The following is a 27,250-nucleotide window of genomic DNA, read 5'->3' as shown; positions in this document are numbered from 1 at the left end:
ATAGAAAAATGATCCCCAAAAAAGCACAGAAATGGAAGAAGGAAGTACAATAAAAACTATAAACATATGTGGAAATGTAACTGAATACAGACTTAAAAATAGTAGTAATTATATGTTTTCCTATTAAAATATATAAGAATTAAAATACACTAAAACAATGGTATACAAGTTGGGAGGGGGTGGCTGGTAAATGGAGTTAAAGTATTCCAACGTCCTTATGTTATCTGAGAAAAAATTAAAAGTACCAGTTTTAAAAAATTAAATAAAATGAAAGTACCAATGAACAATATACTTTATAAATTAGGAATGCATTATAATCTCCAGAGTAACCACTAAAAGAATAGTGAAATGAATATATAATTTCTAGCTAATAAGAGGCTTGAAAATGTAATCATTAAAAAAAATCCCATAGCCTACCAAAAGGTAAGAAAAATAAAAATAGAGCAGAGAAAGCACTTAATAAGATAGTACAGTTAAACCAAAGTCACACGTACACTGACTAAATAATCAAATTAGGAGGCAAAAATTTAAGCTGGATTAGGGAAAAAAATAACTATTATTTATAAGACACCTAAAATATCACTGTACATCCTACAGATATTAAAAATGAGAATATTATAAAAATGAGAATATTATTAACAAATTTATGCCAAAATATTTGAAAATCTAGATGAAAAAGATAAATCTAAGAAATAGCTTATAAAACTGACAATAAAAGAAAATTTTAAATTATTTGAATAGTTGTCATACCATTCAACAAACCCACGAATAAAAGTTCAAGGCTAGACTTCTTCACCAGTGAATTTTGCCAAACATGTCAGGATGAAATAATATTGCTATCACACAAACTCTTCTAGAAAATTGAACATAGTAAGCTCTCTCCAACTTACCTTTTTTTTTTAAAGATTTATTTATTTATTTGAGAGAGAGAAGAGCACAGGGGGAAGGGCAGAGAGAGACAGAGAGAGTCTCAAGCTGACTCTGTTAAGTATGTAGTCCCAGGAAGGGCTGGATCTCACTACTAGGGGTCACGACCTGAGCTGAAACCAAGAGTCAGATAGATGCTTAACCAACTGCGCCACCTAGGTGCCCCTCTCCAACTTAATTTTTAAGGCCAGTATAATCTTGATACCACATTTCAGAACAATGTTATGAAAAAGAAAAAGTACAATCCAATCCTACTAATTTATAAGGATGCAAATTTCTTAAATAAGAGATTAGCCAAGTGGGGGAGCCTGGATATAAGGTCAATATAAAAAATAACAACAATGTCTAGAGGTCAACAAAGAAATGATTAGAAAATAAAATATTAGAGAATTTTTTTTTAAAGTAAGCTCCACAGCCAGCGTGGAGCCCAACATGGAGCTTGAACTCACACCCCTGAGATCAAGACCTGAGCTAAGATCAAGAATCAGAAGCCCAACCAACTGAGCTGCCCAGGAATCCTAGATACTTATTTCCTTTTTTGAAGGATTTTATTTATTTATTTGAAAGAGAGTGGGGGAAGGAGCAGAGGGAGAGGGACAAGCAGATTTGGCACTGAGCACAGAGCCTAACTCAGGACTGGATCCCATGACACTGAAATCATGACCTGAGCTGAAACTAAGAGTTAATGCTCAACTGACTGAGCCACCCAGACACCCCCAGGCACCCTAGAAAATGAAATTTTAAAAAGATAAAATATACAGTAGAGTGAAAAAATACAAAATATCTAGGAATAAATCTAATAAAATATGTGTAAACCCTCTCACAGAGAACTAGGAAATAACATTGAGAGAAATTTTAACAGATCTAAACAGAGGAACATACCATGTTCATGGACCAGAAGACTTTTGATACTATAAAGATATCAGTTTTCTCCAAATTTATTTATAGACTCAATGCAATTGCAATCAAAATCCCAACAGTTTAAGTCTTTATTGCTGCTGTGGTTTGGTTTGGTTTGGTTTCTGTGGAACTTTAATATTTTGATTCTAAAATGCTGTGTAAATGTAAAAGACTAAGATAGTTGAGAAACTCTTAACAAAAAAACAAGATAAGAATACTTGATCAAATTGGGGCGCCTGGGTGGCTCAGTGGGTTAAAGCCTCTGCCTTCGGCTCAGGTCATGGTCTCAGGGTCCTGGGATCGAGCCCCACATTGGGCTCCCTGCTCAGTAGGGAGCCTGCTTCCTCCTCTCTCCCTTCCTGCCTCTCTGCCTACTTGTGATCTCTGTCTGTCAAATAAATAAATAAAATCTTAAAAAAAAATAAATACTTGATTAAATGAATGTAAACTCTTACTATAAAACTACAGTGTGGTCCTGGAGCAAGAATATTTTAATAAATAAAAGAAAGAGGCTACAGTCCTCAAACAAGTCAATTGTCCTATATCTGGTCACTTGACTTATGACCAAGGTAGCACTACAGAACAGTAACAACAGATTTACCAATATTCATGCTGGGACAACTGGATGTCCACATAAGTTTTTTAAAAATAAAACTTGACCTCTATCTCACACAATATGCAAAAATTAATTCCCAGTTACCTGTAAATATAAATTTAGATGTTAAAACTGAAAAGTTCCTAGAAGATAACATTTACCTCAATCTAGAAAAAGACTTCTTGAACAGGACATAATAAAACACCAACCATAAAGGAAATGGAACTTTTAAGGATTTGGACATTAAAATTAAGCGAGAAATCACTCTCTCCTTAAGGGAGTGAATAGGCAAGCAAGCAACAAAATGACGATTTTGCCATTTGTAGAACCAACTATGAACTCATCACCAGAATATATTTTAAAAAATACTGATAATCAGTAAGAAAAAGACAAATGATCCAACTGAAAAGTGGGCAAAGACTCAATCATGTCAGAATATTTCAGATGACCAATTAACATGAAAAGGTGCTCAACCTCATTAGCTAGGAAAAAGCAAATGAACTCCACAATGTGATATTACTATAAAACTACGCGAATGGTAAAAATTACAAAGACTGATGATATTGTTAAGAATATTGTTAAGGATATGGAGCAAGGGAAATTCCCAAATACTCCCTGCTGTTGGGAGTATACTGGTACAACCACTCTGGAAAACAGTTTGGTATTATCTGCTGAAGTTGATGATACACATAACCTATGAGCTAGTAATTCCTCTCCTGGGTACAGACCAAATAGAATTGTATGCCCACAGGCAACAGAAACACACATAAGAAAGATCATAGTTACCTTGCCTTTAATGCCCCCAAACAAATCATTCAAAGATTCACCAACAATACAATGGATAAATATGAACAAATGACTGTGTTATACTCATGTAATAGTATTCCATACGACACAGAAAAATAAACTAGAGCCATAAGAAACAACATTCATAAATAGCACAACTGTAATGCTGAGCAAAGAATCCAAACACATGAATGCATACTCTGATTACATTCATTCCTCATTCAAAACACAGGCAAAACCAAAACATGTGTTTAGAGATACGTTGTCAAAAACAAAAAACTATAAAGAAAAGTAGCAAACTGTTAACAAAAAAACACAAAGATAGTTGTTAGTTTTTTGTTGTTGTTGTTTTATTTGATTTTTTTTTTTAACCTTTGGGACAGGGTGAATAACGACTGGGAGAGGGTCTTTGGGGGCAACGTTCTATTTATTATCCTGGTATTAGTTGTAAGGTGTCACTCTGTGATAAATCACTGTGCTCTGGATCTTTATTTTATATACTTTTCTGTAGACGTATGAAATCTCAGTTAAAGGAGGTTAAGTAAATAAATCTAATGCATCTCCAGTTAAAAAAACAAAAAACAAAAAACAAAACCTTCATTGCCTCAATACCTATGTATATTGCCTGGGATGGGGAAGGGAACAGCTTAATTTAAAAAATAAAAGAAACAGGGACGCCTGGGTGGCTCAGTGGGTTAAGCCGCTGCCTTTGGCTCAGGTCATGATCCCAGGGTCCTGGGATAGAGTCCCAGGGCATCGGGCTCCTTGCTCAGTGGGGAACCTGCTTCTCTCGCTGCCTCTGCCTGCCTCTGCCTGCCTCTCTGCCTGCTTATGTGTACTCGCTTGCTCTCTCTCTCTCTCTCTCTGGCAAATAAATAAAAAATCTTTAAAAAAATAAATAAAGTACCTCTGGTTTTCTTTAAGAAAATAAAATAAAACAAACAAAAAAAAAAAAAGCAAAGGTCTTCATTGTGACCCATTATTTTTTAAAGTTTTTGTGCTAACATCTCCCCAAACACTATGGACCACTGAGCACTCCTGGCCAGTTCCCACCGAGCAGGCCAGTTTCCATTCATCTTCTCATCATCATCATCACCCTAATGAGTGCACTGGTACAGATAATACACATTATATAAAGGTCCAGAGATCTTCCAGAAAAATCTCCAACAACTGACACCCAACACTGGGTCTTCCCTCCTCTCCTCACAGGCTGATCTTTTCCTTCCTTCAGTTCTCAGCTCAAGTGTCACTTCTTCAGGGAAATGTTCCTTGCCCCCATGACCACCCCCTTTCTCCAAGTAGGGTAACCAACACATGTTCCTCTCTTTTTGATCAGGACCAGTCATTCTCAGTTTGTTCCCACCTCCCAAATCCATCCCTTAGAGGCTGATCCCTAGGGACTAGATCACCAGAACATCCTGTATATAACATCCTGGCTTTCTTGGGTGCCACAGATCAAAGACAGTGGCAGAAGCTAACACAGTATGAGAAGAGAAGTCAGGCATGTCCTCTCCACCTCCTTTTTGCTGTGCTCTGTGTTTCTTTCTAGCACAGTCTGCTTCTTAGGAGGCCCAAACTCCTCCTGCCTGGGTTCAGCACACAAGACTGAACCATCATTCCTGCCACCTGGGCGGGGTGTGGCGGGGGCGGTTGGGAGTGGGTAACAGTCCCCAACCCCCACTGGGCCTTTCTCTGATTCTGGTAACCCTGCCTCCATCTTTCTAAGTTGTCTTTTCACCTATTCTCTTCATTTGGACTAGGTTTGGTTCTATTTTCTGCTGGGACTCTGTGGAGTAGCAAATATATATTAATTTATATTAATTTATGTGATTATTTTATCAACACTTATCCTCTTCACAAGGCTGTGAGCTTCACGACACTGGCGCTTCAGACACTGCCAATAAATATTTGTTAATTGATTTAGTAAGTTGATGAACGCATGAAGGAACTCACGTTAGGATCGAAATATGCTATACATCATTCAAGGATTTCTAAAATGTTCCTGCTACATTTAAGGTGGCACCAATCTATCTGAGCAGACATTTTTCCTCCTGTAGTTGAAAAAAAGCCTTGGTTGGCAGGAATATTTTTACTCGTGATAATAATTTCAATCATTCTAGCAATGACTGCAATAGCTGTAAAAAGATGTAACTTTATCCTTCTGAAGTAAGTTATCAATAATGAGATTCCAGGTGGACTGTGGTTAGTTACAGTTCTGAGCCAGGAAGAACATAATAAAAATATTAACTAGGAAAAGAAAGCTCTGGCATTTCTGAATTTTTCATAACCTATGGCATATGACTCTAGAAAAGAAATACTACTTAGTAGTTATACAGTGTAAGATGGTTAACTCCAGGCAGGAAATGTTCTTTGTTAATACAATAAACTACCTACTTTACGTTGTTGTTTTAGGCTCAAAGGACAATCTACATACTAGTGTATATAGTTAGATAACTTCTACAAAATGAACTGGAAAATTCTGATTCTACCCCACTAATCAGAATTTCCAGAATAGGGTCTGGAGTTCAGCATACTGCCTTCTCTTTTATGGCAGAAAAAATGTAGAAAAATCATTAGGTATAGGCAATATGATATATTAGCAAATTCCTTTAAACCCACATATGCCATAAAATGTGTCACTTAAATTTTAATATTGAGGAAACTAGTCTGTAAACTATAATCGTAACTAAATACATACCATATCAAAAATTTTTAGTTCATAGCACAACACTTTGAAAGCAAAAATTTAGCTAGCAGGCAAGCTCCCAGAGGGTGATATATTTTGGACACTTAAGAGGTCAAAGTTCATCTCTTTTTTGCAGTCTCTTTCCTAGTTAAACCTCTCCTATTTCTTCTGCTAACTTCATGGTGAAAAGTATCCCAGTTCTCTTTTTGCTAACCACCATGGAGAGGGGGAAGGTCCAATTTCTCCAATATGGTATGAGTTCAAGATTATTTGTAACCTCCGAAACAAGCAAACTAGTTAGTTAATAACGAAAGCTTTTCTAATATGGCACTACCTGGGATATGGGTCTGACTTTACAATCCCGAAACTATAGGGCAGGAGGTTTTAGTAGTAGTTACGTTATTAATAATAACTTGTGAGGGGGTTCAGCTAAGTGATTGAGTTAAAATAGTTAAAATGCAGACATACCGGTAATTCTTTTTACAACCAGATAACTTGTTTTATTATGTCTAATTAGGTACAACAACAACAACAACAAAAATCCTTCTTCATTCTCTTCCGGTCAAAACTAATACGCGAAATGACCACACCAGCCTCTTACTGATTGCTTCCCTGGAAACAAAAGAGCATTTTATACCTGATCCTGCCATGATCAGCAAAAAGAAGGCAGGAAAAATTCATCGTCCTCTACCTCTCTTGCCCATATAGAAAGCGGCATTTTTAAGGGGGAATAGGCAGGGGTGGGGGGCGGGTAGGGAGGAGTACTGCATTCAATGCATAAGGGCTGCTCCCTCCCCTCCAATCTCCATTCTCATCAACATCACCCACTTAGGGGCGCCCGGTACTCGAAGGTCCCCCTAGCCTGACAAGGTAAGAGAAGAATCACTCTCTCACAGACTGAAAAATCACGACTCCTGATGCCTTCCACGCACCCAAGTGGGGTGGGCCGCCCAGCCCCAGGGGACCGGGCGGCGTCCCGGGTGCCCGCAGCCCAGGGCCGCGGGCGGCGCCGCAGCGCTCGGGGTCCCCTCCCGCACCGACTGGCCGGGGGTCCTTACCCGCGAGTCCGCCGCCGCCGCCTCCGTCGCCCGCATGCCCCTTCCTCCGCTGAAGGATGAAGTAGGGGTTGGCCCTCTCGGTGATCCACAGCGCGTTAGCCAGCAGCACCTCTTCGGGGTTCACCCACATGTTCCCGGGCGCCGCGGGCGGACACACAATGGGGCCGCGGGTCGGGTCCTGCACACACCGGCGCGCACAGGCGCGCACTCCCGGGCACACGCGCGCCCTCTCGCCCGCTAGGTGCGGCGGCGGAGAGCGACTTCACCAGCCGGCAGCCCGCGGCGCCCGGGCCACAACAAAGCCCCCGCGGGAGGCCGGGGAGGACGGCGAGGGCGCGGGCGCGGCGAGCAGCATCCTCCCCGCGGCGGCGCCGCCCCCCGCGAGCCCGGGGCCGCAGACGCCCAGGCCCGCCGCCCCGCAGCCCGACTCCCGCCCGCGGCGGCGCGAGGAGCGGGAGGAGGAAGTGGCGGCGCTCAGTCCCGGGATCCGGGCCCGCGGCGGGCAGGGCTGCGGGCGACAGAAGCGCACACGGCCCCGCGGCGAGGGCCGAGCTGGGCTGCGCCGCGGCTGCGCTCCAAGCACAGAGCCGAGCTCCGGGCCGCCTCCGTCTCTGGCCGCTCCGCGCAGTCGAGGTCACCGCGCGCTAACACTCCACGTCGGGGCCACTGGCACACGCAGGGAAGCCCAGTTCGCCGCTGGAAGGACGCTCCGGACGCGGCGAATGAATGACGCGAGCGCGGCTCACTTGGACCGGGCCCGGGTGACACCAGTTTCCGCGGACGCGGGGCCTCCGCGGGTCCCGAGCGCCGAGCCTAGACTCTGCGGCCGGCTTTGGGGCAACCTTCGGGGGACCGTGGGCCAAGCGCTCGGCCCCACGCCCATTTCAGCAAGGAGGACGCTGCCAGCCTCCGCGGGGGTGTGTGTATGTGTGTGAGTGTGCGCGCGCTGCGTGTTTATCGTTGACGGTCTGTAGGCTAGCGCCACCCCTCTTCCCAGGAAATTAGTGTTTCAAGGTTCCAGACTAGGAGCTAGATACCCGGTCGGCAGTGGACGCAGCCAATGGTTGGCCGTGTTTTTGTTTCCTGCATCCCTAGGGCAAGTCATGCGCTAAACTTGTCACCGCCTATAACCCCTCCCCCTCTCCATTGCATTGTAATTAAAGTGGCACAGCTAAGTGCATTACATCACTTCTTTCCTTGACCTGTGGGGCATGAGCAATAGCGAAGTTGGAAGCAGCCCAAGAGCTTAGGCCAACTAATTCACACTACAGCTGTTCCTATATCAGGCATTTCGAGCTCTGAGGACCCGGCACAGCAGAATTCAGGGATTTATTCACACTTAATAGAAAAAATTTTTATAAATCATTGAAATCAGAGACACACAAAGGCCGGCTTTATCCCTGAACGGTTTTCGTTCCCCAATACTTAAAGCCTCTGGGGATCACAGCTGATCTACCTATATATCTGATGACCTTTTTTCACCTCTTTTTACACCTGGGAGATCTGCAGACAGCCAGATCAGCAGAAAGAGGCTCTACTTCCCAAATGATGGGAATTCACCAAGCTCTGCTTTGTTGTGGAAGCTGGATGTCCTAGAGACGTCTTCCTTTCCAAATAAGCAAAGCAAAAACATTCTCAAAGCAAATGAGACTTTGTGTGGACTGAAGCAATTTTGCTTCTGTAGCTCTCATTTGTACCTCTGAATTCCTTCAATAGCAAAGTAAATGCATCCCAGCCATTTTTTAAAAGATTATATTTATTTGTCAGAGAGAGAAAGGGAGAGAGCACAAGCAGGGGGAGCAGCAGGCAGAGGGAGGAACAGACTCCTTGCTCAGCAAGGAGCCCAGTGGGGGACTGGATCCCAGGACTCTGAGATCATGACCTGAGCCAAAGGCAGATGCTTAACTGACTGAGCCACCCAGGCGTCCCTATCCCAGCCATTTTAATGAGGCTGCCCCTGTGCCTGTTGGTTTCTACTCGGTGAGCTCTCAAGCTCTTTCCCTTACCACATTGACTGACCTTCTTCCTCTTAGGAAGCACTTTAGACCTCTGGGTATTTGTGGAAACTTCACATATTTAACAGAGTCCAAAATGTCATTTGGCATCTTTGGCCATAGCACAGTGCCTTTAGTCAGAGAATCTATTGCAAGTCAAGCGCAATAAACATTAAGATTGCAAATCATATATAGGTAAAAATTTAATAATATAATTTATATAACTTTGAGTATTTGTGAAGGCTTCCATGAATATTCCTTCATTTTATGTAATTAGCATTTTAAAAACTCCACTAAGTACCTTCATATTGTCTCTTTTTTTGAAAATTTTATTTATTTATTTGTCAGAGAGAGAGAGAGAGAATACAAGCAGGGGTAGTGGCAGGCAGAGGGAGAAACAAACTCCCCACTGAGCAAGGGACTCCATCCCAAGACCCTGGATCATGACCTGAGCCAAAGGCAGACACTTAACAGACTGAGCGTCCCAGGCGTCCCATATTGTCTTTTTTTTTTTTTTTAAGATTTTATTTATTTATTTATTTGAGAGAGAAGGGGGTGTGCACAGAGGGAGAGTGAGAAGGAGAAGCAGACTCCCAGCTCAGCAGAAAGCCCTATATGGGCTTGAGATCATGTCCCCAGACACAGGCAGATGCTTAACAGACTGAGCCACCCACTCGCCCCCCTTCATATTATCTTTTAGAGTATCCTTATCATACTGCTCAACGTTGTGACTTGGTAGCTCTACCATAATCCTAAAGTGTGATTTTAGTTTAGCATTTTTTATCTATTGGTACCAAAATGCTACTTACTTATAATCCATGTGTTCATTCATTCACTCATTCATTTAACACATAATTATTGAATGCCTACTATACTCTAGGCCCTGGGGATAACAAGCAAACAAAGCATTTAAAAATCTTTGCCTTCATGAAGAGTAAAATGTAAAATTGATAATAAAAAACAAATTTACAAAAAGTTGGTCTTTAGCTATTTTCTAGTTTCTTTTAAGAGTTAGAGCCCATTCTTCCCAGGAAATCGGGGTTTCCATTATTATCATGAATTATATTACCTGTAGCAGAAGGCATTGCAAAGAATCAGAGAAGCTACAAGGAGTTTATGGCAACTTGCTGGTCTCATACTGTGAACTAACCACTTTAATAACCACTTTTTAATAAAAGCGTAGCTTTGTTTAAAAAAAAAAAAAAGACAATCAAATATACCTGAACCAGAAATAATACAAAGAGAACCTAATTAATCCAACCAGTTCCTCAGTGAGATAGGTATTTTTAGCCTCAATTCATTCTCACTGGTTTTAAGTCCAAGGATCATCTCATACCACTTAAAGAAGAAAAGGATGTAACAGATGCCTAGATAAAGTAGGGGTAAATGATGTCAGTCTTTGTGTCTCACTGAGATCATCTGCCCTCCCCTCCCCCGCATAGAAAGAATCAATTCTAACAGGGTTTTGATGCCCCCACCTTGGAGCAACCAATGGGCTGACTGCTTAGTGGACACATCTAACTGAAACAAAATTGTGAGGGTAGTAAATTCGTCTTTGGCAGTTCTCAACTCCATCCCCGCCCCCCATTCCTACAATGTTTCTACTTTTTCTCCTTTTCACCTTTACCATGGTGTGTTTTCCTCCCTGTCCTCAGCCCTCCCGAAATAAGTCTTTATCCCTAAAATCCTTTTTAGGGATTTCCCCAGCTTTGGAAGTGCTGTGGAGTCTTGGGCACTTTTTTCTGCCCATCCCCTCTCACCTCTCAACTCCAGCAACTTCAACAGTGGGCATGTCCATAGAAAATTCAGGTCTAGTCTCAGCAGAGAATACTCCCAGAGCCGAGTTAGAAAGTACGAATGCTCCCCTAGGGAAAACCAACTCCTCCCCTAGTTTTCTACGTGAAGGTAACATTTTGATAGGATCCATTTTTAAAAAAGATTGTATTTATTTATTTGACAGAGAGAAAGACATCGAGAGCAGGAACACAAGCAGGCGGAGTGGGAGAGGGAGAAGCAGGCTTCCCACTGACAGGGAACCCCATGCAGGGCTCAATCCCAGGACCCTGGGATCATGACCTGAGCCGAAGGTAGATACTTAATGGCTAAGCCACCCAGGGGCCCCCAAAACCATTTTTTTAAGTGCCCATATTTTTCTTGTCCAATCTGGAAGGGCAGTAGCTACAGTAGGACATTTGGAATTTCTAGTGTTAACACCAGGTTACCAGTTGGAGTAAAGAAGGGTGATACTGTTTCAAAGATCCAAGATGTTATGTAGCTTTGATATCTGAAGAGACCTTCACAGTGGATCTCAGTTCTAATCCAACTGGAAAAACCAGATCAACCAGTTACCACAATGTCTACTCTGCAAGCAATAGAGCTCATTGATGATACAGAATTCACAGTTTGGTTCTTTCAGCACTGAGCGGCTAAACTGATCTGTAGCCAAAACCATCCTTACATAGAGTGCACGCGGAGGAAAAGGGCCTTTAAAATAGCCCGGGTCTGGGACGCCTGGGTGGCTCAGTTGGTTAAGCGGCTGCCTTCGGCTCAGGTCATGATCCCAGCATGCTGGGATCGAGTCCCACATCGGGCTCCTTGCTCGGCAGGGAGCCTGCTTCTCCCTCTGCCTCTGCCTGCCTCTCTGTCTGCCTGTGCTTGCTCACTCTCTCTCCCTCTGTCTCTGACAAATAAATAAATAAAATCTTAAAAAAAAAAAAAAATTAGCTCGGATCTGTAAGAGTACCACCCAGCCTCTATTCAGTGAATCAGTCCACCTTGTGAATTCTGAGATGTTCTGGAAATCAGAAATGAATAAAACATTATTTCCTTCCATGTTGAAGAACTGTGACCATATGACCTCTGTCAAATGCTGTTTCTGGAATGAAGAAAGGAGAGAAGACAAGTTGTGGACGGGGCGGGGTGGGGGGGAGCGGAGGATATGAAGCAAGGTATCGCACTGATTCGTTTTCTCATGAAATGTCATTAAAGAGGGCACGTTTTAATTGTTGGGAGTGATGGGGCGCCTGAGTGGCTCAGTGGGTTAAAGCCTCTGCCTTCGGCCCAGGTCATGATCCCAGTGTCCTGGGATCGAGCCCCGCATCGGGCTCTCTGCTTGGCGGGGAGCCTGCTTCCTTCTCTGTCTCTGCCTACCTCTCTGCTTACTTGTGATCTCTGTCTGTCAAATAAATAAATAAAATCTTTAAAAAAAAAATTGTTGGGAGTGATAAGGTCAAGAGCTTAGACCACAGGAAAAGGAAGGGAGACGCTTTGCCTACTTCAAAATCATGCATTGTCAGTTCCCTGAGGGCCGACTGTGAAAAGATCATTATTATAACCCTGGGCATAGCACGTGCACCTCTGAAAATGCCCAACAAGGAGATACATACTTAACTGCTGAATTTCAAATTTAAGAAACGTTTAGAGATTTAGGAAGGAAGAGAGACCCTGATTACAGTTACATTCAGCTCCTCATATTATATACAAGGAAACTAAAGCTCAGAGAAAGGAAAGGGCTTGATTCAGGTCAAGATAGATAATTCAGAGCAGAGTTGGAAGTTCATTTTTTTTTTTTTTAGGAGGCTATTATGGCCCCAAATCTTTATGACAACTTTTCCTTCTTTCTCCACATATTATTTGTCACATTCTTCTCAAAAATTAAATTGATTCATAATTATATGAGGCTGCCCTGGCTGTTATATATCACTGCAGTCTCAGAATCCATATCCACGGATGGCTAGACCTGAGTCACATGCCTGCCCTGGAAAGGTAGTGACAGCAGTGAGAGGTCAGTGGGTGTGGGATAGTCCCTGAAGGAAAATCAAAGAACTGTTATCAAAATAAGGTGAGAGGGTTGTGGGCAAGCCTGAAGAACAGAGGTATATGAAACAACCTACTACTGACAATTTGTTTTTCAATGACTAAGTCCTCTTGATTGTAATTTTCTATCACATAAATATAACATACTTTGGTTTTGTTTTCTGCTAAAATCTAGTGGTTTGACCCTTTTGATAATTAAGGTCAAAGATCATTTAATTTACCAGAGGGATGGATAAAGGAAGGAAGAGAGAATTTTTTGTAAGGAGTCACTTACAAAACCTTTTACAGAAAACTTCAGGAAGCTCTGGGACCAGCCTCTCAGCCTCTCTCTTGCACTAGCATGCTCTCTCGCTCTCTCCCTCCCTTTCTCGGAATCTCTGCTTTTCTTCATACATGTGTTTTAGTATCTTTCCCCCACTGACCAGCCTCCTTTCGTTACCCATAGTTTCTGTTCCTCCTAACTTAAGCAGGTGCATGACTCATGACAGCTTCTCCAGTTCCACCTTTTGTCATTGCTTTCAAGCTTTAGCTCCCACCATGAGCTAAAAACGTTAGGTATTTCACAGCTATAATTCATGAGAGGGAATTGATTGACTCACTTAATCTTTTTGTCAAGGACCAGGTTACTCCAGCCTATGACTGGCTGCCATTTTGTCAGATTACCAAGACATAGCAGCTCTGTATTATGCTTATTGTGTGCGACTGATAACTTCACACAGTTTCACTATAAGTTCATTTTTTAATTAAAAAAATTCGTCATTTTGAGAATTGACCCATTACTTGGCTTTCAGATACTCCACTAGCTGGGAAATGTCTGACATCTCCCCTGTTTTGCATAAGCCAATGGGCCATATCAACAAAGGCAAACACTCTTTAATCTGATGTATAGCTATGGGCTCCAATGATCCAGGATATTAAAACAATCTCATTTCTTTTAAGGATGAAGTTTTTTTCCCCACACTCATGCTGTCCTCTTTTTTTTTTTTTTTTTTTTAAGATTTTATTTATTTATCTGACAGAGAAAGAGAGCACAAGCAGGCAGAATGACGGAGAGAAGCAGGCTCCCCGCCAAGCAAGGAGCCCAATGCGGGACTCAAGGAACCTGGGATCATGACCTGTGCCAAAGGCAGCGGCTTAATCGACTGAGCCACCCAGGCGTCCCTCATGCTATTCTCCTGCCAGTGACTAATTTGTCCATTTTCTTGCTTGTTAAAAACATGCAAAAATCCCATCAACAGAATTTTTTAAACATGTGATTTTTCTAAAGGTGAATTTTTTAAACATATGAATATAGGGAAAAAGTAGATTGGTACATTGATAGTAAGGTAATAATAGTGTTTCTTCTGAACATAAAAACCTAGCGCATGTAAACCTAATAAGTAGGTTTTTCTTTTTTTAAATTGAAGAATACGACTTTTTTCCCTCTGAGTATAAAAACTAACATTTTTTCTGATCTTTTTGAAATAAGGTATTTTGATTCACACATTTATGTTTTTATGAAAGAAAATGGTCAATTTTACACAGATTCTCTAATTAAAAAATTGAAGGAATAAGTGTAGTTTCCTTTTTAATATGACAACTCAGCTGTCTTTTTATTATACTGATAACATTCTTATTATAGAAATACTGTACTTTATATTGAATCTCAAATCTTTTAAACACTTTAATATACTTGACTAGATGATTTAAAAGAAAGAGCAATATCTAGGTATCAATACTCACACAAAATAACAATGTATCACCTAAACTCCCTTCATTATCAACTATATTTAAACCCTTTACAAGGCGCAGGGGTGACTCAGTGGGTCAAGCCTCTGCCTTAGGCTTGGGTCGTGATCTCAGGGTCCTGGGATTGAGCCCCACATCGGGCTCTCTGCTCAGCAGGGACCCTGCTTCCCCCTTCTCTCTCTGCCTGCCTCTCTGCCTACTTGTGATCTCTGTCAAATAAGTAAGTAAAATCTTAAAAAAAAAACCAAAACAAAACAAAAAAAAAAAAACAAAAAACTCCTCTACTTGTTAATTTCCAGCTTCTCAGATCTTTAGATTACAGATCATAAAACAGGATATAATCTGAAGATTGTAAATCTTTGAAAAACTGTACGTATAAAACATTGAGAGAAAAAAGAAAAAAAAAAAAAAAAGCTTACTGTCTGCACCAAGGGAGAAATAGTTCAGATCACTTAAGTCCTAAAGGATAATCATGAGAGTTGGCTGTTAAGCTACCTTTATCAGAACTGGGGAAAAGGCAAAAAATAAATCACCCTTTATTTGTCCCCAGGGCTCTTAACACTCTCATTAGGCATTTATCACTGAGGTTTTTTTTTTTTTTTTTACAGAATGTATTGCCCTTCAGTGATGTCTTTGATTTCTTCTATAAAATATAGACCGAAACAGGCATTTTCATCATAAAATTGTACTGGTGAGAATTTTGCCTTTTTTTTTTTTTTTTTTGGTCACTTGTGACCCTCTTATAGGCTGTGAAATGCAATCTTCCATAAAAAGGGATGTGTTAAATCACGCTGATTTCTATTTCAATGAAAATTACAGTTTGCTTTTAATGGGAATGACTCAGTCAATCAAATTGGAAGCTTAGACATTCTGTCCCCGAACGAGACCTTAAAACATAATTCCTCCTTTCTTCCTTTATTCAGAGCCAACCTTCACTCACCTAAAGAACACGAAGTATAAGGCATATATCTTAAATACAAAAATATATACCTTTGGAATGCATCCTTGTCTACAAACTGTGGCCCTTGGATTTTAACTTGAAGTCTCAATTAAAAAGCCTTTGGAAAGAAAGGAGAAAATCACTCCCAGATGTGTCGATAGAAAATCACAGAATTGTAGACAGAGACAGCTAGCTGGTGGGTAAATGAAACAGTGCTATATTAGAGATTACATTGGTTTGAGTCAACTCTATAAAAATATTTTTATGGCTACAGTGGGATTCCATGGCCAGGTGCAATTTTGAGATAATATGGCTTTGCTTCTGTCCTTGGAAGATTTCTTAGATCCGTGTTCCGTATGCAGAGTTAAAGGAAGGATGAGAACTGCGATCACGGCCTCTTTCCCTCAGAGAGTGCAAGTGGGGGAAAGAGGTCTCTTTATGCTTTACTTCTATCTATATGGGTGGAGGAGGGCCTGAGAAGATCATGATAGTGAAGGCAAAGTTTGGTTGAATACCCCAGCATCTTGCTCAAACTTAAGAGGGAAATACAGCCAATGCGAGCGATTCTAAATTTTCCCCTTTAGAAGAGACCCAGGATTCCTATGTGATCCATGTGGTGAGCTCTTTCTGCGGTTGCCAACGCAGACACAGTGTTTCCTAAGCAGAAGGGTCACCTGCTAGCACAGCTGCTCCACAGTGTTTTGATGAATCTGGCATATTTTGAAAACGGATGGCTTCTAGAACCTCCTTCGACAGCTAAAAATATCGGCATTTAATGCCGTTTTAGTAGTTTTCTTCTTAGCCTATGTGTTAGGATAGGCTCTTCTCCTTAAATGTGGTTTTGCCAACGTTGTACTTTTTATGGGAATTGATGACCCTCCTTGCGGAGGGGTTGCTAGCCAAAGAGACCCGGGGTGAACCTTTGTCATTCTGGATGCTCATTACCTGAGCATCCCCTCAGATGGTCACCGGGCTTTCTCAGCCCACTTCGCTCCTTGGCATTGGTGACCTCCCAGGTGTAGCTGGGTCCACACCCAGCCCTGGAGTCGGCCACACCACATCCTTCTGATGAAACTTTCCTTCTCCCAGTCACAGGAACCCCTTCCAGATCTGCTGGAAATGTTTATTTCTCACTGGTGTTCAAGTGGCAGAGGGGAAAGAATGGGAAGACAGAAATTTTTGGACCCCTCTCTGCTTCTGGGAGGGTCTGCTTCTCACCACAGACACAACACGACTCCACTTGTTATACCTGTTTCAACGTGTTCGGGGGTGGTGTTACTGAGGGGAGAGAGAAAGCCAGGGTGGGGGTGGGGGGGTGTCTTCTCACTGAGGCATATAGTGTCACTGGAAGAGGCCCCCATTTTCTTCCTGTTGTGTTTTAAACTTACAGCGGGAGCTCTGCTGTCACAGTACCTGGGATTCAATGTGGGGATGCCATGGGGGCAAGACAATGTTTGTGTGTGTGGGGGGGAGTGTATTTATGCACATGTCCCGCATATTATATGGTTAGTATTTATTGAGCATGAACTATGTGCCAAAGCTATATGTATTATTGCATTTAATCCTCACAACAACTCTATGTGGGAGGAACTGAGTAAACTATTATTATAATTATTTTAAAGATTTTATTTATTTGACAGAGACACAGCTAGAGAGGGAACACAATCAGGGGAAGCGGGAGTGGGAGAAGCAGGCTTCCTGGTGAGCGGGGAGCCTGATTTGGGACTCGGTCCCAGGACCCTGGGATCATGACCTGAGCCAGAGGTAGACCCCTATGGATTCTTGAATGGACTAGAATATGTGGTATTTTAGTAAACTATAAAGCCCCTGACACGTCTGTACTTCAAAGTGCCAAATCAAGTTTTAAAACATCAGGGTTTATTTCTCACTTACCCGGGAGATCCACTTGTGCTAGGAAAAATATCTAGAGTTGGGAAAATGCTCATACTCTCAGGTCTAGAAGAGTTTATTAGCACAAATTGTTCTTAGCACTTTCCTCTTCCTCTGAGGGAAAATGGACACTAAAGCTAAAAGACCTTTGACTCATGTGAGCGAAACTGGTGTGATCCGCTGGAGCAGGCCAGCTCTGTTCCAAGTGCCAATGAAGACACTGAACATTTTCTCAAGAAAATAGTCTTCTCTCCACAAGGCTTATTAAAGAAAATGAAGCACATTTCCCTAGGGTGTGGGAGTGAAATACAGCCCTTAATTTATACTTCTTTTCTCTGCTCTTCCTAGGTAGAAAATGAGAAGAATTTGAAAAGTTGAGTCACAACACTTCCCATGGCAGCGGGTTGGAAGAGATCAAGAGTCCCAGGGGCATGCGTAGTAACAGAGGGAAGGCCTCTTTGCTCAGCAGATCAGGTGACTTCTTTGGAGACCCAGCATTCCAGGATTATTCCCTAGGTTCAAGTTCGGGAAGAAGTTAGTCATATGGCATTTAGGTATATGGAGGTTGTTTAGCAAAGACCTTTGATAATAACATCATAGAGCCTGGTAAGCCAACCTAAATGCCCCCAGCTATCTCTGAAAGTTGGCAGAACATCTGCATTCGGCAATTTTTATAAAATAAATATAAAATATTTAAGAATGCAAATGTTTTTGAAGCAGAATCTCATTTCTGGGTGTTTTACACATACATATGTATCAAAGATGAACGTACAGCTATTTTACTGTGATACGATTTGTATCAAAGCACAAAGATTGAAAAACCCTAAATGTCCTTTCAACAGAATACCGGTTATATAAATTGTGCTATAATCTTATAAATGGTATAAATCACAACTGTTAAAATATGACACCCCTCTACATGTATATCTACTATGAAATGAGTTTATGTGAGGGGTGCCTGGGTGGCTCAGTCATTAAGTGTCTGCCTTCAGCTCAGGTCATGATCTTGGGGTCCTGGGATGGAGCCCCACATAGGGCTTCCTGCTCAGTGGGTAGCCTGCTTCTCCCTCTGCCTCTGCTGCTCCCGCTGCTTCTGTTCTCTCTCTCTCCTCCCTCCCTCTCTCCCTCTCTGTCAAATAAATAAAATGTTTTTTGAAATGAGTTTATGTGAACTACTGGTAAGTAAAAAAAAAGCAAGATTCAGGATGGTATATGTCGAATGTACTAATTTATATAAAAAGAAGGGTTATCTCTATCTATCCATCTGTCTATATTCTAGTCTATTAATAGTGATTATATTTAGTCAGTCATTTCCTCTGGGATAGGAGGACTGGGATAGCAGTGAGGGTCTGAGACGAGAAGAAGAATTTAAATGTCCTCAAATCCCAAATGTATTATAGGAACATTTTACTATGCCCGTGTGTGTTTCTTATACCATTTTTTTAAAAAGTTTTTTGGGGGTGCCTGGATAGCTCTGTTGTAAAGCGTCTGCCTTCAGCTCAGGACATGGTCCCAGGGTTCTGAGATCAAGCCCCGCATCAGGCTCCCTGCTCCCCCGGGGAGCCTGCTTCTTCCTCTTCCACTCTTCCTGCTTGTGTTCCTTCTCTCGCTGTATCTCTCTGTCAAATAAATAAATAAAATCTTAAAAAAAAAAAAAAAGTCTTTTTGTTTGTGTTTTTTTGTTTGTGTCAGAAAGAAGGACCTGACTGTGTGTATTCCCAGGCTACTCCAACATTGGTCAGGCTCTTTGAATTCTGCAAGGCAGAGGTTACATTATTGCATTGATAACCCTACTGTATTAGTCACCTCAGGCTACCATAGCGAGTATCCTAGACTCGGTGGCTTCAACAGCAGAAATTTATGGAAGCTGAAAGTCCAAATCGGGGTATCATCAGGTTTGGTTTCTGCTGAGATCTCTCTCCTTGGCTTGTAGGCAGCCGCCTTCTCACTACGTACTCACATGGTCTCTGTAGATGAGTAGAGAGGTATCGGTCGTGTCTCTTCCTCCTCTTATAAGGACACCAGTCCTACGGATCAGGGTCCCACCTTCTATGTTTTCCTTCAATTATCTCCTTAAAGGGCCTATCTCCAAATTCAGTCACACTGGAGATAAGGGCATCAACACATGAATTTTGGATGGAGACAGTTCAGCCCATAGCAGCTGGTGTTTCAGAGGATCTACATATTTTCAAATCAACCTGGCCTTTCACACTTCCAAGAGCCCTCTTTGTGCTCCGTTGAGCACCAATAGAAGCGGGTGAGGAAGTAAGAACTAGAGTAAGGGATTGTTGGGGGGGGGGTGGAGGTCATTAACTCTGAAGCTGATACTGCTTGTGACCTCCGTTTTTTATCAGCACCACGGCCCCCTCTCCAGCCCCTCTGGTCCCAAAACAGTCAGCTGGGACAGATGATCACAAACCACATCTGACTTCAGTGCTTCCAGAACAGGAGGATGATCTACAACAAAGTATTGATAAAATAAAACAAGCCCTGAAAGAGTATATTGTCTCCTTTTTTTTTTTTTTTTTTGAGTGAAAAGTCTTTTCTTTTCTCCTCTTTGAATCTTAATCGGCTTAGGTGAAGTGTTAAGCATACAGTTGGAATGTAATGATTGAGGCCTTTGGCATTTTCCCTGTGAATGTTCTCTATTTTATCAGCACGGTCTAGCCTGTGAACCATATTGCATTGGAAAGAAACTTGTTCCATACAGATAATATATAAAGGCTCTGGGGGGAGAAAATGTGATTGTCTAAGCTGGCCAACTGTCTGCTGATGGTTCTTTCTGAAGCATAGTAAGCCCACTCCAGCACGCATAAGACATCCACAGAGGTTAAGGATGAGGAAATTGAGAGGTCAAAGGGAGAGTCAGAGGCACTGCGACAAGCGCCATTGGCCCTTAGAATCCTTTAGTGGTTCACCACAGCTTTCCAAAGCAAGTCTCAGTCTAGCCTATCTAGGAGGGCACTCGTCTCTCCGTCAGCCTCATCCCCCACATTCCCACCTCACACGCTCCGGCAATAAGGAGTAGGTTGCTGACATCTACTTGTGTCATGTTGACTCCAGATTCTTTGCCTCTACTGTGAGCTGTTTGCCCAGCCTGAAATTTCCTTTCTCCATGACTTGGCTTTGATAATTCTACCTCATTTTTCAACATTCAGTGGAAGAGTTGTCACCTCTGGGAATCCATGGGCTAAGTATCCCTCTTCTGTGTTTCCTCAGCTCTGACCCCTTACTATCACTCTTTCTCTCTGTCTCTTTCTCTCTCTGTCTTTCTGTCCTTCTCTTTCTCTCAATTTCTCCTCTCTCATCATGGACTTTTGTATCCTAACTAGTTGGCACAGTGCCTGGTGTAAGGTTTTGCAGGCGAGGTAAACCTGACACCAGGCGAAGTAGGCGCAAGGCAAGATTTATTAAAGGCACTCTCCCGCGAAGTTTCAGGGCTCAGGAGAAGGGGAACCAGGAAAGTCTAGCGGGGAAGAGGGGAGCGCCCTCGGGTGAGGTTCCTCGACTCCAGAAAGAGAAGTGGGGGAAGTCACACTGGGAGGGAGTTGGTGGGGGTCTTTTATCGGTTCAAGGTTAGGGCATGGGCTCACATCCATATATGGTAGGGTATGGCCGTCATTTCTATTGTTCCTTCTGTACTCCCGGGAGCCACCGACCCAACACCTGGCACACAAGTATTTTTAAAAATGCATTTTGAACTGAACAGTTCAATTTATTTTTTTTTAAGATTTATTTATTTATTTATTTATTTATCTGACACAGAGAGATAGAGAGAGAGAGAGAGAGAGAGAGAGATCACAAGTAGGCAGAGCAGCAGGCAGAGAGGGGGAAGCAGGCTCCCTGCTAAGCAGAGAGCGTGATGCAGGGCTCCATCCCAGGACCCTGGGATCATGACCTGAGCCAAAGGCAGAGGCTTAACCCACTGAGCCACCCAGGCGCCCCTGAACAGTCCAATTTAATAATTTATCTGCCACGTCTGGTATCTCTTCACAGTACCCAGAACTTTCTCCTGGCTAAACTGGTAGTTGGAGAAGACTAGACTTGGGACTCTCTACAGACGATATTATTCCTCTCTCGGGGTTCAGGGCGCAAAGGTGCCTGCCTGCCTGCTTGCTTGTCTGTTTGCCTTCTGGAAGTAAAACTGAAGGGCCATCACAGGGTAGGAGCAGGAAAAATAGGGCTGGAAACAAGAGCTCTTAGCCCTGGAGCAGGGTTAATGCTCACTCATTCATCCGTTTTTTGCAGCCTTACCTTCAGGCAAGCCAAGTACTACACGCAGGAAACAAGACACAGACTCAGCCCTGCTGGAATTCCCAATCTTGCTTGGCTGATAGCTGTGTCAACAAACACTGCGGATTCTTCTCCTGAGGCATTTAAGGTTTACTGTTTTGATCTGAGAGCACATGATAAGCGATAAGCGGTGATTTGTCTTCCTGCTGAAGCCAAGTGTCAGAGAAAATGAACTCTTAGCTAGTGACTGAGCCTAACCGGCAACCCAACATCTCAGTCTGTATTGCCTTCCGTCTTCAGTGTTCGCTTCTCAAAATTGAGATTGCGGTATGTTCCCGAGGGTGGTAAATTTAAAATTGTATTATATTGAATTTTACAAAGAAAATATGTTCTATCATCGTTTTTGAGAATTTGGACACTTCCTGAAGAGATTTGAAACCTGTCCCTGTAACTACTGTGCACTGTGATATGTACATATTTACTATCTTAAGGCTATTTCTTAGGGAAGGGTTAGACAGATAGTAGAGGTTTTATAAGGAAAATAGCGAATAAAGCAAAGATGCCATTTTCAGCATGAAAAGCATTTCCTGTTTTCTCCAAAAAGCTCAGACCCCTAGCAAGACTTAAGTGATGCAAATATTGTCTTCAAAAGAGGAGACTTTTTCTCCCCCTGAGTGTTATTAGGGCTAGTTCTGAAACCTGGGACACACCTTCTTTTAAGAAAGGCATTCTTGACTCTAGAGAATAAAAAATGTAACCCACCTGACTATTCCAGTGGGCTCTGGGCCCTGGAAAGCTCCTTGATGCAGCTGGTAGGGGGAGAAAAATAGGCCAGTTGGCAGTCAGGGCTAAAGGTGGTGAAATCAAGGGAAAGAAACCTGGATCAAGGGCGCCTGGGTGGCTCAGTGGTTAAGCCTCTGCCTTCGTCTCAGGTCATGATCCTAGCGTCCTGGGATCGAGTTCCACATCGGGCTCTCTGCTTAGCAGGGAGCCTGCTTCCTCCTCTCTCTCTCTGCCTGCCTCTCTGCCTCCTTGTGATCTCTCTGTGTCAAATGAAAGAAAGAAAGAAAGAAACAAAGACCTGGATCGAGCTTCCAGGTCCTTCCCCTATTTAAAATGGTCTCCTCGTATGAGGGCAGATTTCAATGGCATGCCCAACTCTTTAAGTTAAGCACAGATAAGAGCATTGCTTTGCACCTACAAAAAGTGTATTTAACTTATACTACGTGAGCATAATGAAAATACTTTGAGTGGTTTCAACTAGGCAATTTGTGAGTTTATAGCAAATTGAATGTTGAGTTTGAGTTGTGTGAATTTGGAAAATCTTGTGTAAATTGTGGAGTTAGATTTCTTTCCCTGACACATGTAATTTTGTGGCAGGCATTTTTCATCATTTGCAACATTTTTAGTGTTTGAGAACTGGGATACTTACATAACTTTGTTAAAGAATAAAAAAGAGCAATACCAACTTTGATAAATTCTACTCTTCCTAATTAAGTTAGTCATCGTTGTTTTTCCTCTAGAACATCCTGTAAACTTCAATTGCCCTGAGTTCAGTCTAATACGGTCTCCTGGCTTAGAAAAAAATGTCATTGCGTTCAAAGGAATCTAAAGGTTTGACTGATCTATGAAATGTAGTCCTGGTAATCAGATCCCATGAATAATTCAAATGGTAAATCTGGTTTCCATTTTTTTTTTTTTTGTAAGATTTACTCATTCATTTATTTGACAGAGAGAGGGATTACAAGTACACAGAAAGGCAGGCAGAGAGAGAGGGAAGCAGGCTCCCTGCTGAGCAGAGAGCCCGATGCGGGGCTCGATCCCAGGAACCCAGGACCCCAGGACCACAACCCGAGCCAAAGGCAGAGGCCCAACCTGCTGAGCCACCCAGGCGCCCCAACTTGGTGCCTTTTAACAGCGCTTAAAGTGTCCATGTTAACCAAATCCCATATTTATCCTGAAAATATGTCAACAACTTATGGAAGGAGATTTGCTGTGAATGAGATTGTCTTTTTTGTGAGTTTGCATGTGGATCAGCTATTTTGACAGATAAACTCATTCTTGTTAATCTAACACCAACTCGATTCAGATAACTGACTTGATTGGTGTTTTTCATTGAGTTGGCTTAAAACATTTGGCCAAATTGACTTCTTGATTTGGTACTTGGTAGTCATGACTAAAGAAGTTCATTAACTAAACCAGCAATTTTTTAAAATTTTTTCAAGATTTTATTTATTTATTTGACACCCACGCAGAAAGAGAGAGAGGAAAACAGGCTCCCTGCTGAGCAGAGAGCACAATGCAGGTCTTGATCCCAGGACCCCAGGATCATGACCTGAGCCGAAGGCAGAGGTCATGTTAACTTTAACCCACTGAGCCACCCAGGTGCCCCTAAACTAGCAGTTTTTAACGGCTCCATCAAATAACAACCCCTTTCTAGACCCTACAGAGAGCCTATCAGTTCCCATCAACCAGGAAACTGGTCAAGCTGACAAGCAGTTTTAGAAACATTTCACATGTTTATTCAGGTACCAAACCATGACTAATTTTCCTATTTTTTTTCCCACTGATACAAAGAAAACAAGCAACTCTTCACTGAGATGCTCTCCTCCTTCTCCAACACAATGCTTTCTATTTCTGAAGAGATGTTAATCCATGTTAAAATGAATTAACAGGGTAAAAGGGTACATTCAGTATTCAAGTGGCTAGATACACTGTAGAATAGTACACAGAATCCTGAGGGCTAATTATAGTTAAGAATTTAAGAACTATTTATTGGGCATTGAGCATAATAGGTGTGTGAGATAAGACATAATGTCTGTACCTTTAGTTTCAGTTCAGTAGAGGGAGTTAAAATAAGCGTACTAATGGGATGGAGGCCACAGGCCAAAGAACAGTGAAAGAACATTTGATTTAAGGTACGACTTTGGCCATGTTAACTTTAACTATGATTTTGTTCTCTTGCATCTAAAATTGCCCAAATAATATGAAATTTCCATTGCTGCAAGATTTCAAAGAACATGCTTACATGAGAGAACTTTGGTAGTTGAGACCTACACCAACTTACTGTCATATATGCCACATGCACATGAGTCAGTATCATACATATATGTATCCTACATGTATGCATATATAGATACCATATTATGCAGAAAAAAGGGAAATAGAATACGATGGGATTTCAAAAGCACTGGTATCTGGAGAATTTCTAAGACCAATGATTTACCTCTGTTCCCCTCCCCACTCCTCCTCACTGAATTGATGGTCAGATTCTTTAATTGTTGTAACTGAGATGGAATTCAATTAGGAATGCAAGCAGGGTTCCAGGGCCCTAATACGAATTCTATCACTGTCAATCCCATTTCCCTGTCCATGGAAGATTTTTTTTTGCTAGACCAAAAGAAAAAACCATCCACAGAGTAAATTACTGAGGAAGTAGGGAAGAGGAAAGAGGAAAAGGAAAAATGTCCACTTGGAAGGTGGACAGAGTGTCTTCTTCTGAAAAAGATGTAGTACAGGGGTGTGTGCACAATGAGTGAAACCAAGAGTTTGGGTGCTAAAATGTATGGGATAAAAGGTTTTATGTTAGATGTATGTACTTAAAATGTGGCAGCAAGGGGTGAGGGGGTGTTCAGGAGTTCTGGGGTTGATGGACACCAGGAAGATCATTGCAACTCCAGAGATGTTTTCTGACCGACCTAGGGAGGTGGCAATGGAGGACAAGAGACAAGAGTGGTGAAGAATGAAGCCATGTGCTATTTCTCTCCTGGAGACTCTGAGCTGCTAAAAATTTTCTGTGGATCATTTAAGGTTTGATTCATAATGTAGATAAGCCAAGATGGCCAGAGTGATTTCCACATGATTTTAAAGCTGACTCCAGCACATGGAGAAAGCCAGAGGACAGAGTCAGGGGACAGCATTCTGCAATATGTAGAGTACAAGATTTCTTAAGGAGGAAAAACTAGAAGTGCGCTGTTACATTGCTAAACGCTTATTAGGTCATTGCTAACTTCCTTCATAACCGAAGCTGGAATGCTTATGCTTGCAGTAGGTGTTGTCATTTCACAATGAAATGTGCAAAGTGTCTAACAGAGCTGTGAGCCTGTGAGTAATCAAAGCGTTCTGTTTGACACGAGGCAGATGATGCATTGTGACAAACGAGGGATACATTCCATCCTGATTTTAACAAAGTGAAGCTAGGAGGAAAGGAGGATGAAGCCACATACACAACACATTTTTAAAAAATTGTGTCTTCTGTTCCAGGTACTTTGCTTATGGTCATCTATGTGAGCATGAGAAAGGAAGTATGAGGCGGGATTTGAATCAGGCTTCTTTCTAAGTGGGTCATTAGCTTAAATAAGAGTGGTTCATCCCTCAGTGAGGAGGAGGGAGTAGGGGGAGAGGAGCACAAAGGACATTTCCCAAGTGCGTATTTTGTGCCAGGCACGGTGCTGGGCACTTCACCGATGGCGTCACTGACTGGGAGTGGCGGGACAGGCAGTGCAAGGAAAGGACTCCAGGAGAAGGCCACTGGCTGAGGTTATGGCTCAGCCACTTACTCTGATTTTGGGCAAGTTATCTACTGTTTCTGGCAACTAACACTCCTTTACACTGTAGGCAGGAGGCAAGGGTTTCCTTCCTTCCTTCCTTCCTTCCTTCCTTCCTTCTTTCCTTCTTTCCTTCCTTCCTTCCCTTTCACTCTCTCTCTCTTTCTGATCCTCACAGCACCGTTAGACTCAGAGACTGTTACTGTTATTTCGAAGACACTGAAGTAAAGAGAAGTTAAAGGAGGAAGAATGCAATCATCAAAAAGCATTTGGTTGTACAGCAACAGCGCTGGCATTCCCATCCCAGCCAGACTACTTAGTGGCTGGGCTAGCTTCCCTGAGTTATTGAACCTCTCTCTCTCTCTCTTTTTTTAAAAAAGATTTTATTTATTTATTTGACAGAGAGAGAGATCACAAGTAGGCAGAGAGGCAGGCAGAGAGATGCGGGTTGGCGGGGGGGGGGGGAAGGAGGCTCCCGCTGAGCAGAGAGCCTGATGCAGGACTCCATCCCAGGACCCTGAAATAATGACCTGAGCCAAAGGCAGAGGCTTAACCTACTGAGCCACCCAGGTGTCCTATTGAACCTCTCTTGAGCCCTGTAAAGCACGCTTTCAACAGTGCTTGGCACGTAGGAAAAGCTTCGTAAATATCAGCTGTTAAGGTAATTCAGTGAAACGGCAGCGACCTTGTTTGTGAAGTACATTTACTGACGGGTCTTGAGTAACCGAGCGGGGGAACGGTATTTTGTTTTGTAGGGCAGGGATCTGAGGCCAGTCACTGTCTAGCACACGCAGGGATCTGTTGGTGGATATTTAGGGACACGCATGCGCTCTCCCGTCCTTCTCCCCTCCACCAGGGCATGTGTTCCTCTTTCATTTCCCCTTTGGCCTAGGGTAGAGAGAGGTGGGGAGGGGAGGGGAGGGGGACCACAGCCTTGTGATGTTTCTGAAGAATGAATCAAGGCTGCGGTAGTGGGCATTACAGAGAGCTGGGACTCGCTTCTTCCAGAGCCAGACCAGGTCCTCGGCCACTTTGGCGATCTGAAGAGTGAGGTCTTTGGCTTGGCAGCCCCCAAAAGCCTGTGAGCTGCTAAAGACCTGTCATCAAAAAAAAAAAAAAAAAAAAAAGACACGTCGTCAGGGGACGCTTC

General features: G+C 42.6%; 1 protein-coding gene across 1 annotated transcript in view; it reads right to left on the bottom strand.

Annotated features, from left to right (window-relative positions):
• Positions 1 to 7,897, bottom strand: part of TBC1D9 (TBC1 domain family member 9) — a 120,857-nt gene extending 112,960 nt beyond the window's left edge. Inside the window, exon 1 of the mRNA XM_032857195.1 lies at positions 6,953 to 7,897. Within this exon, the coding sequence (XP_032713086.1) occupies positions 6,953 to 7,082 (130 nt within the window). The 5' untranslated portion in view covers positions 7,083 to 7,897. The remainder of the gene's footprint in view (positions 1 to 6,952) is intronic.
• Between the last annotated feature and the right edge of the window lie 19,353 nt (positions 7,898 to 27,250).

This window comes from Lontra canadensis, unplaced genomic scaffold (assembly GCF_010015895.1).
Source record: "Lontra canadensis isolate GAN:19392208 unplaced genomic scaffold, GSC_riverotter_1.0 scaffold1, whole genome shotgun sequence".
NCBI lineage: Eukaryota > Metazoa > Chordata > Mammalia > Carnivora > Mustelidae > Lontra > Lontra canadensis.
Note: the sequence above shows the minus strand (reverse complement) of the source record. Positions and strands in the feature narration are given on the sequence as shown.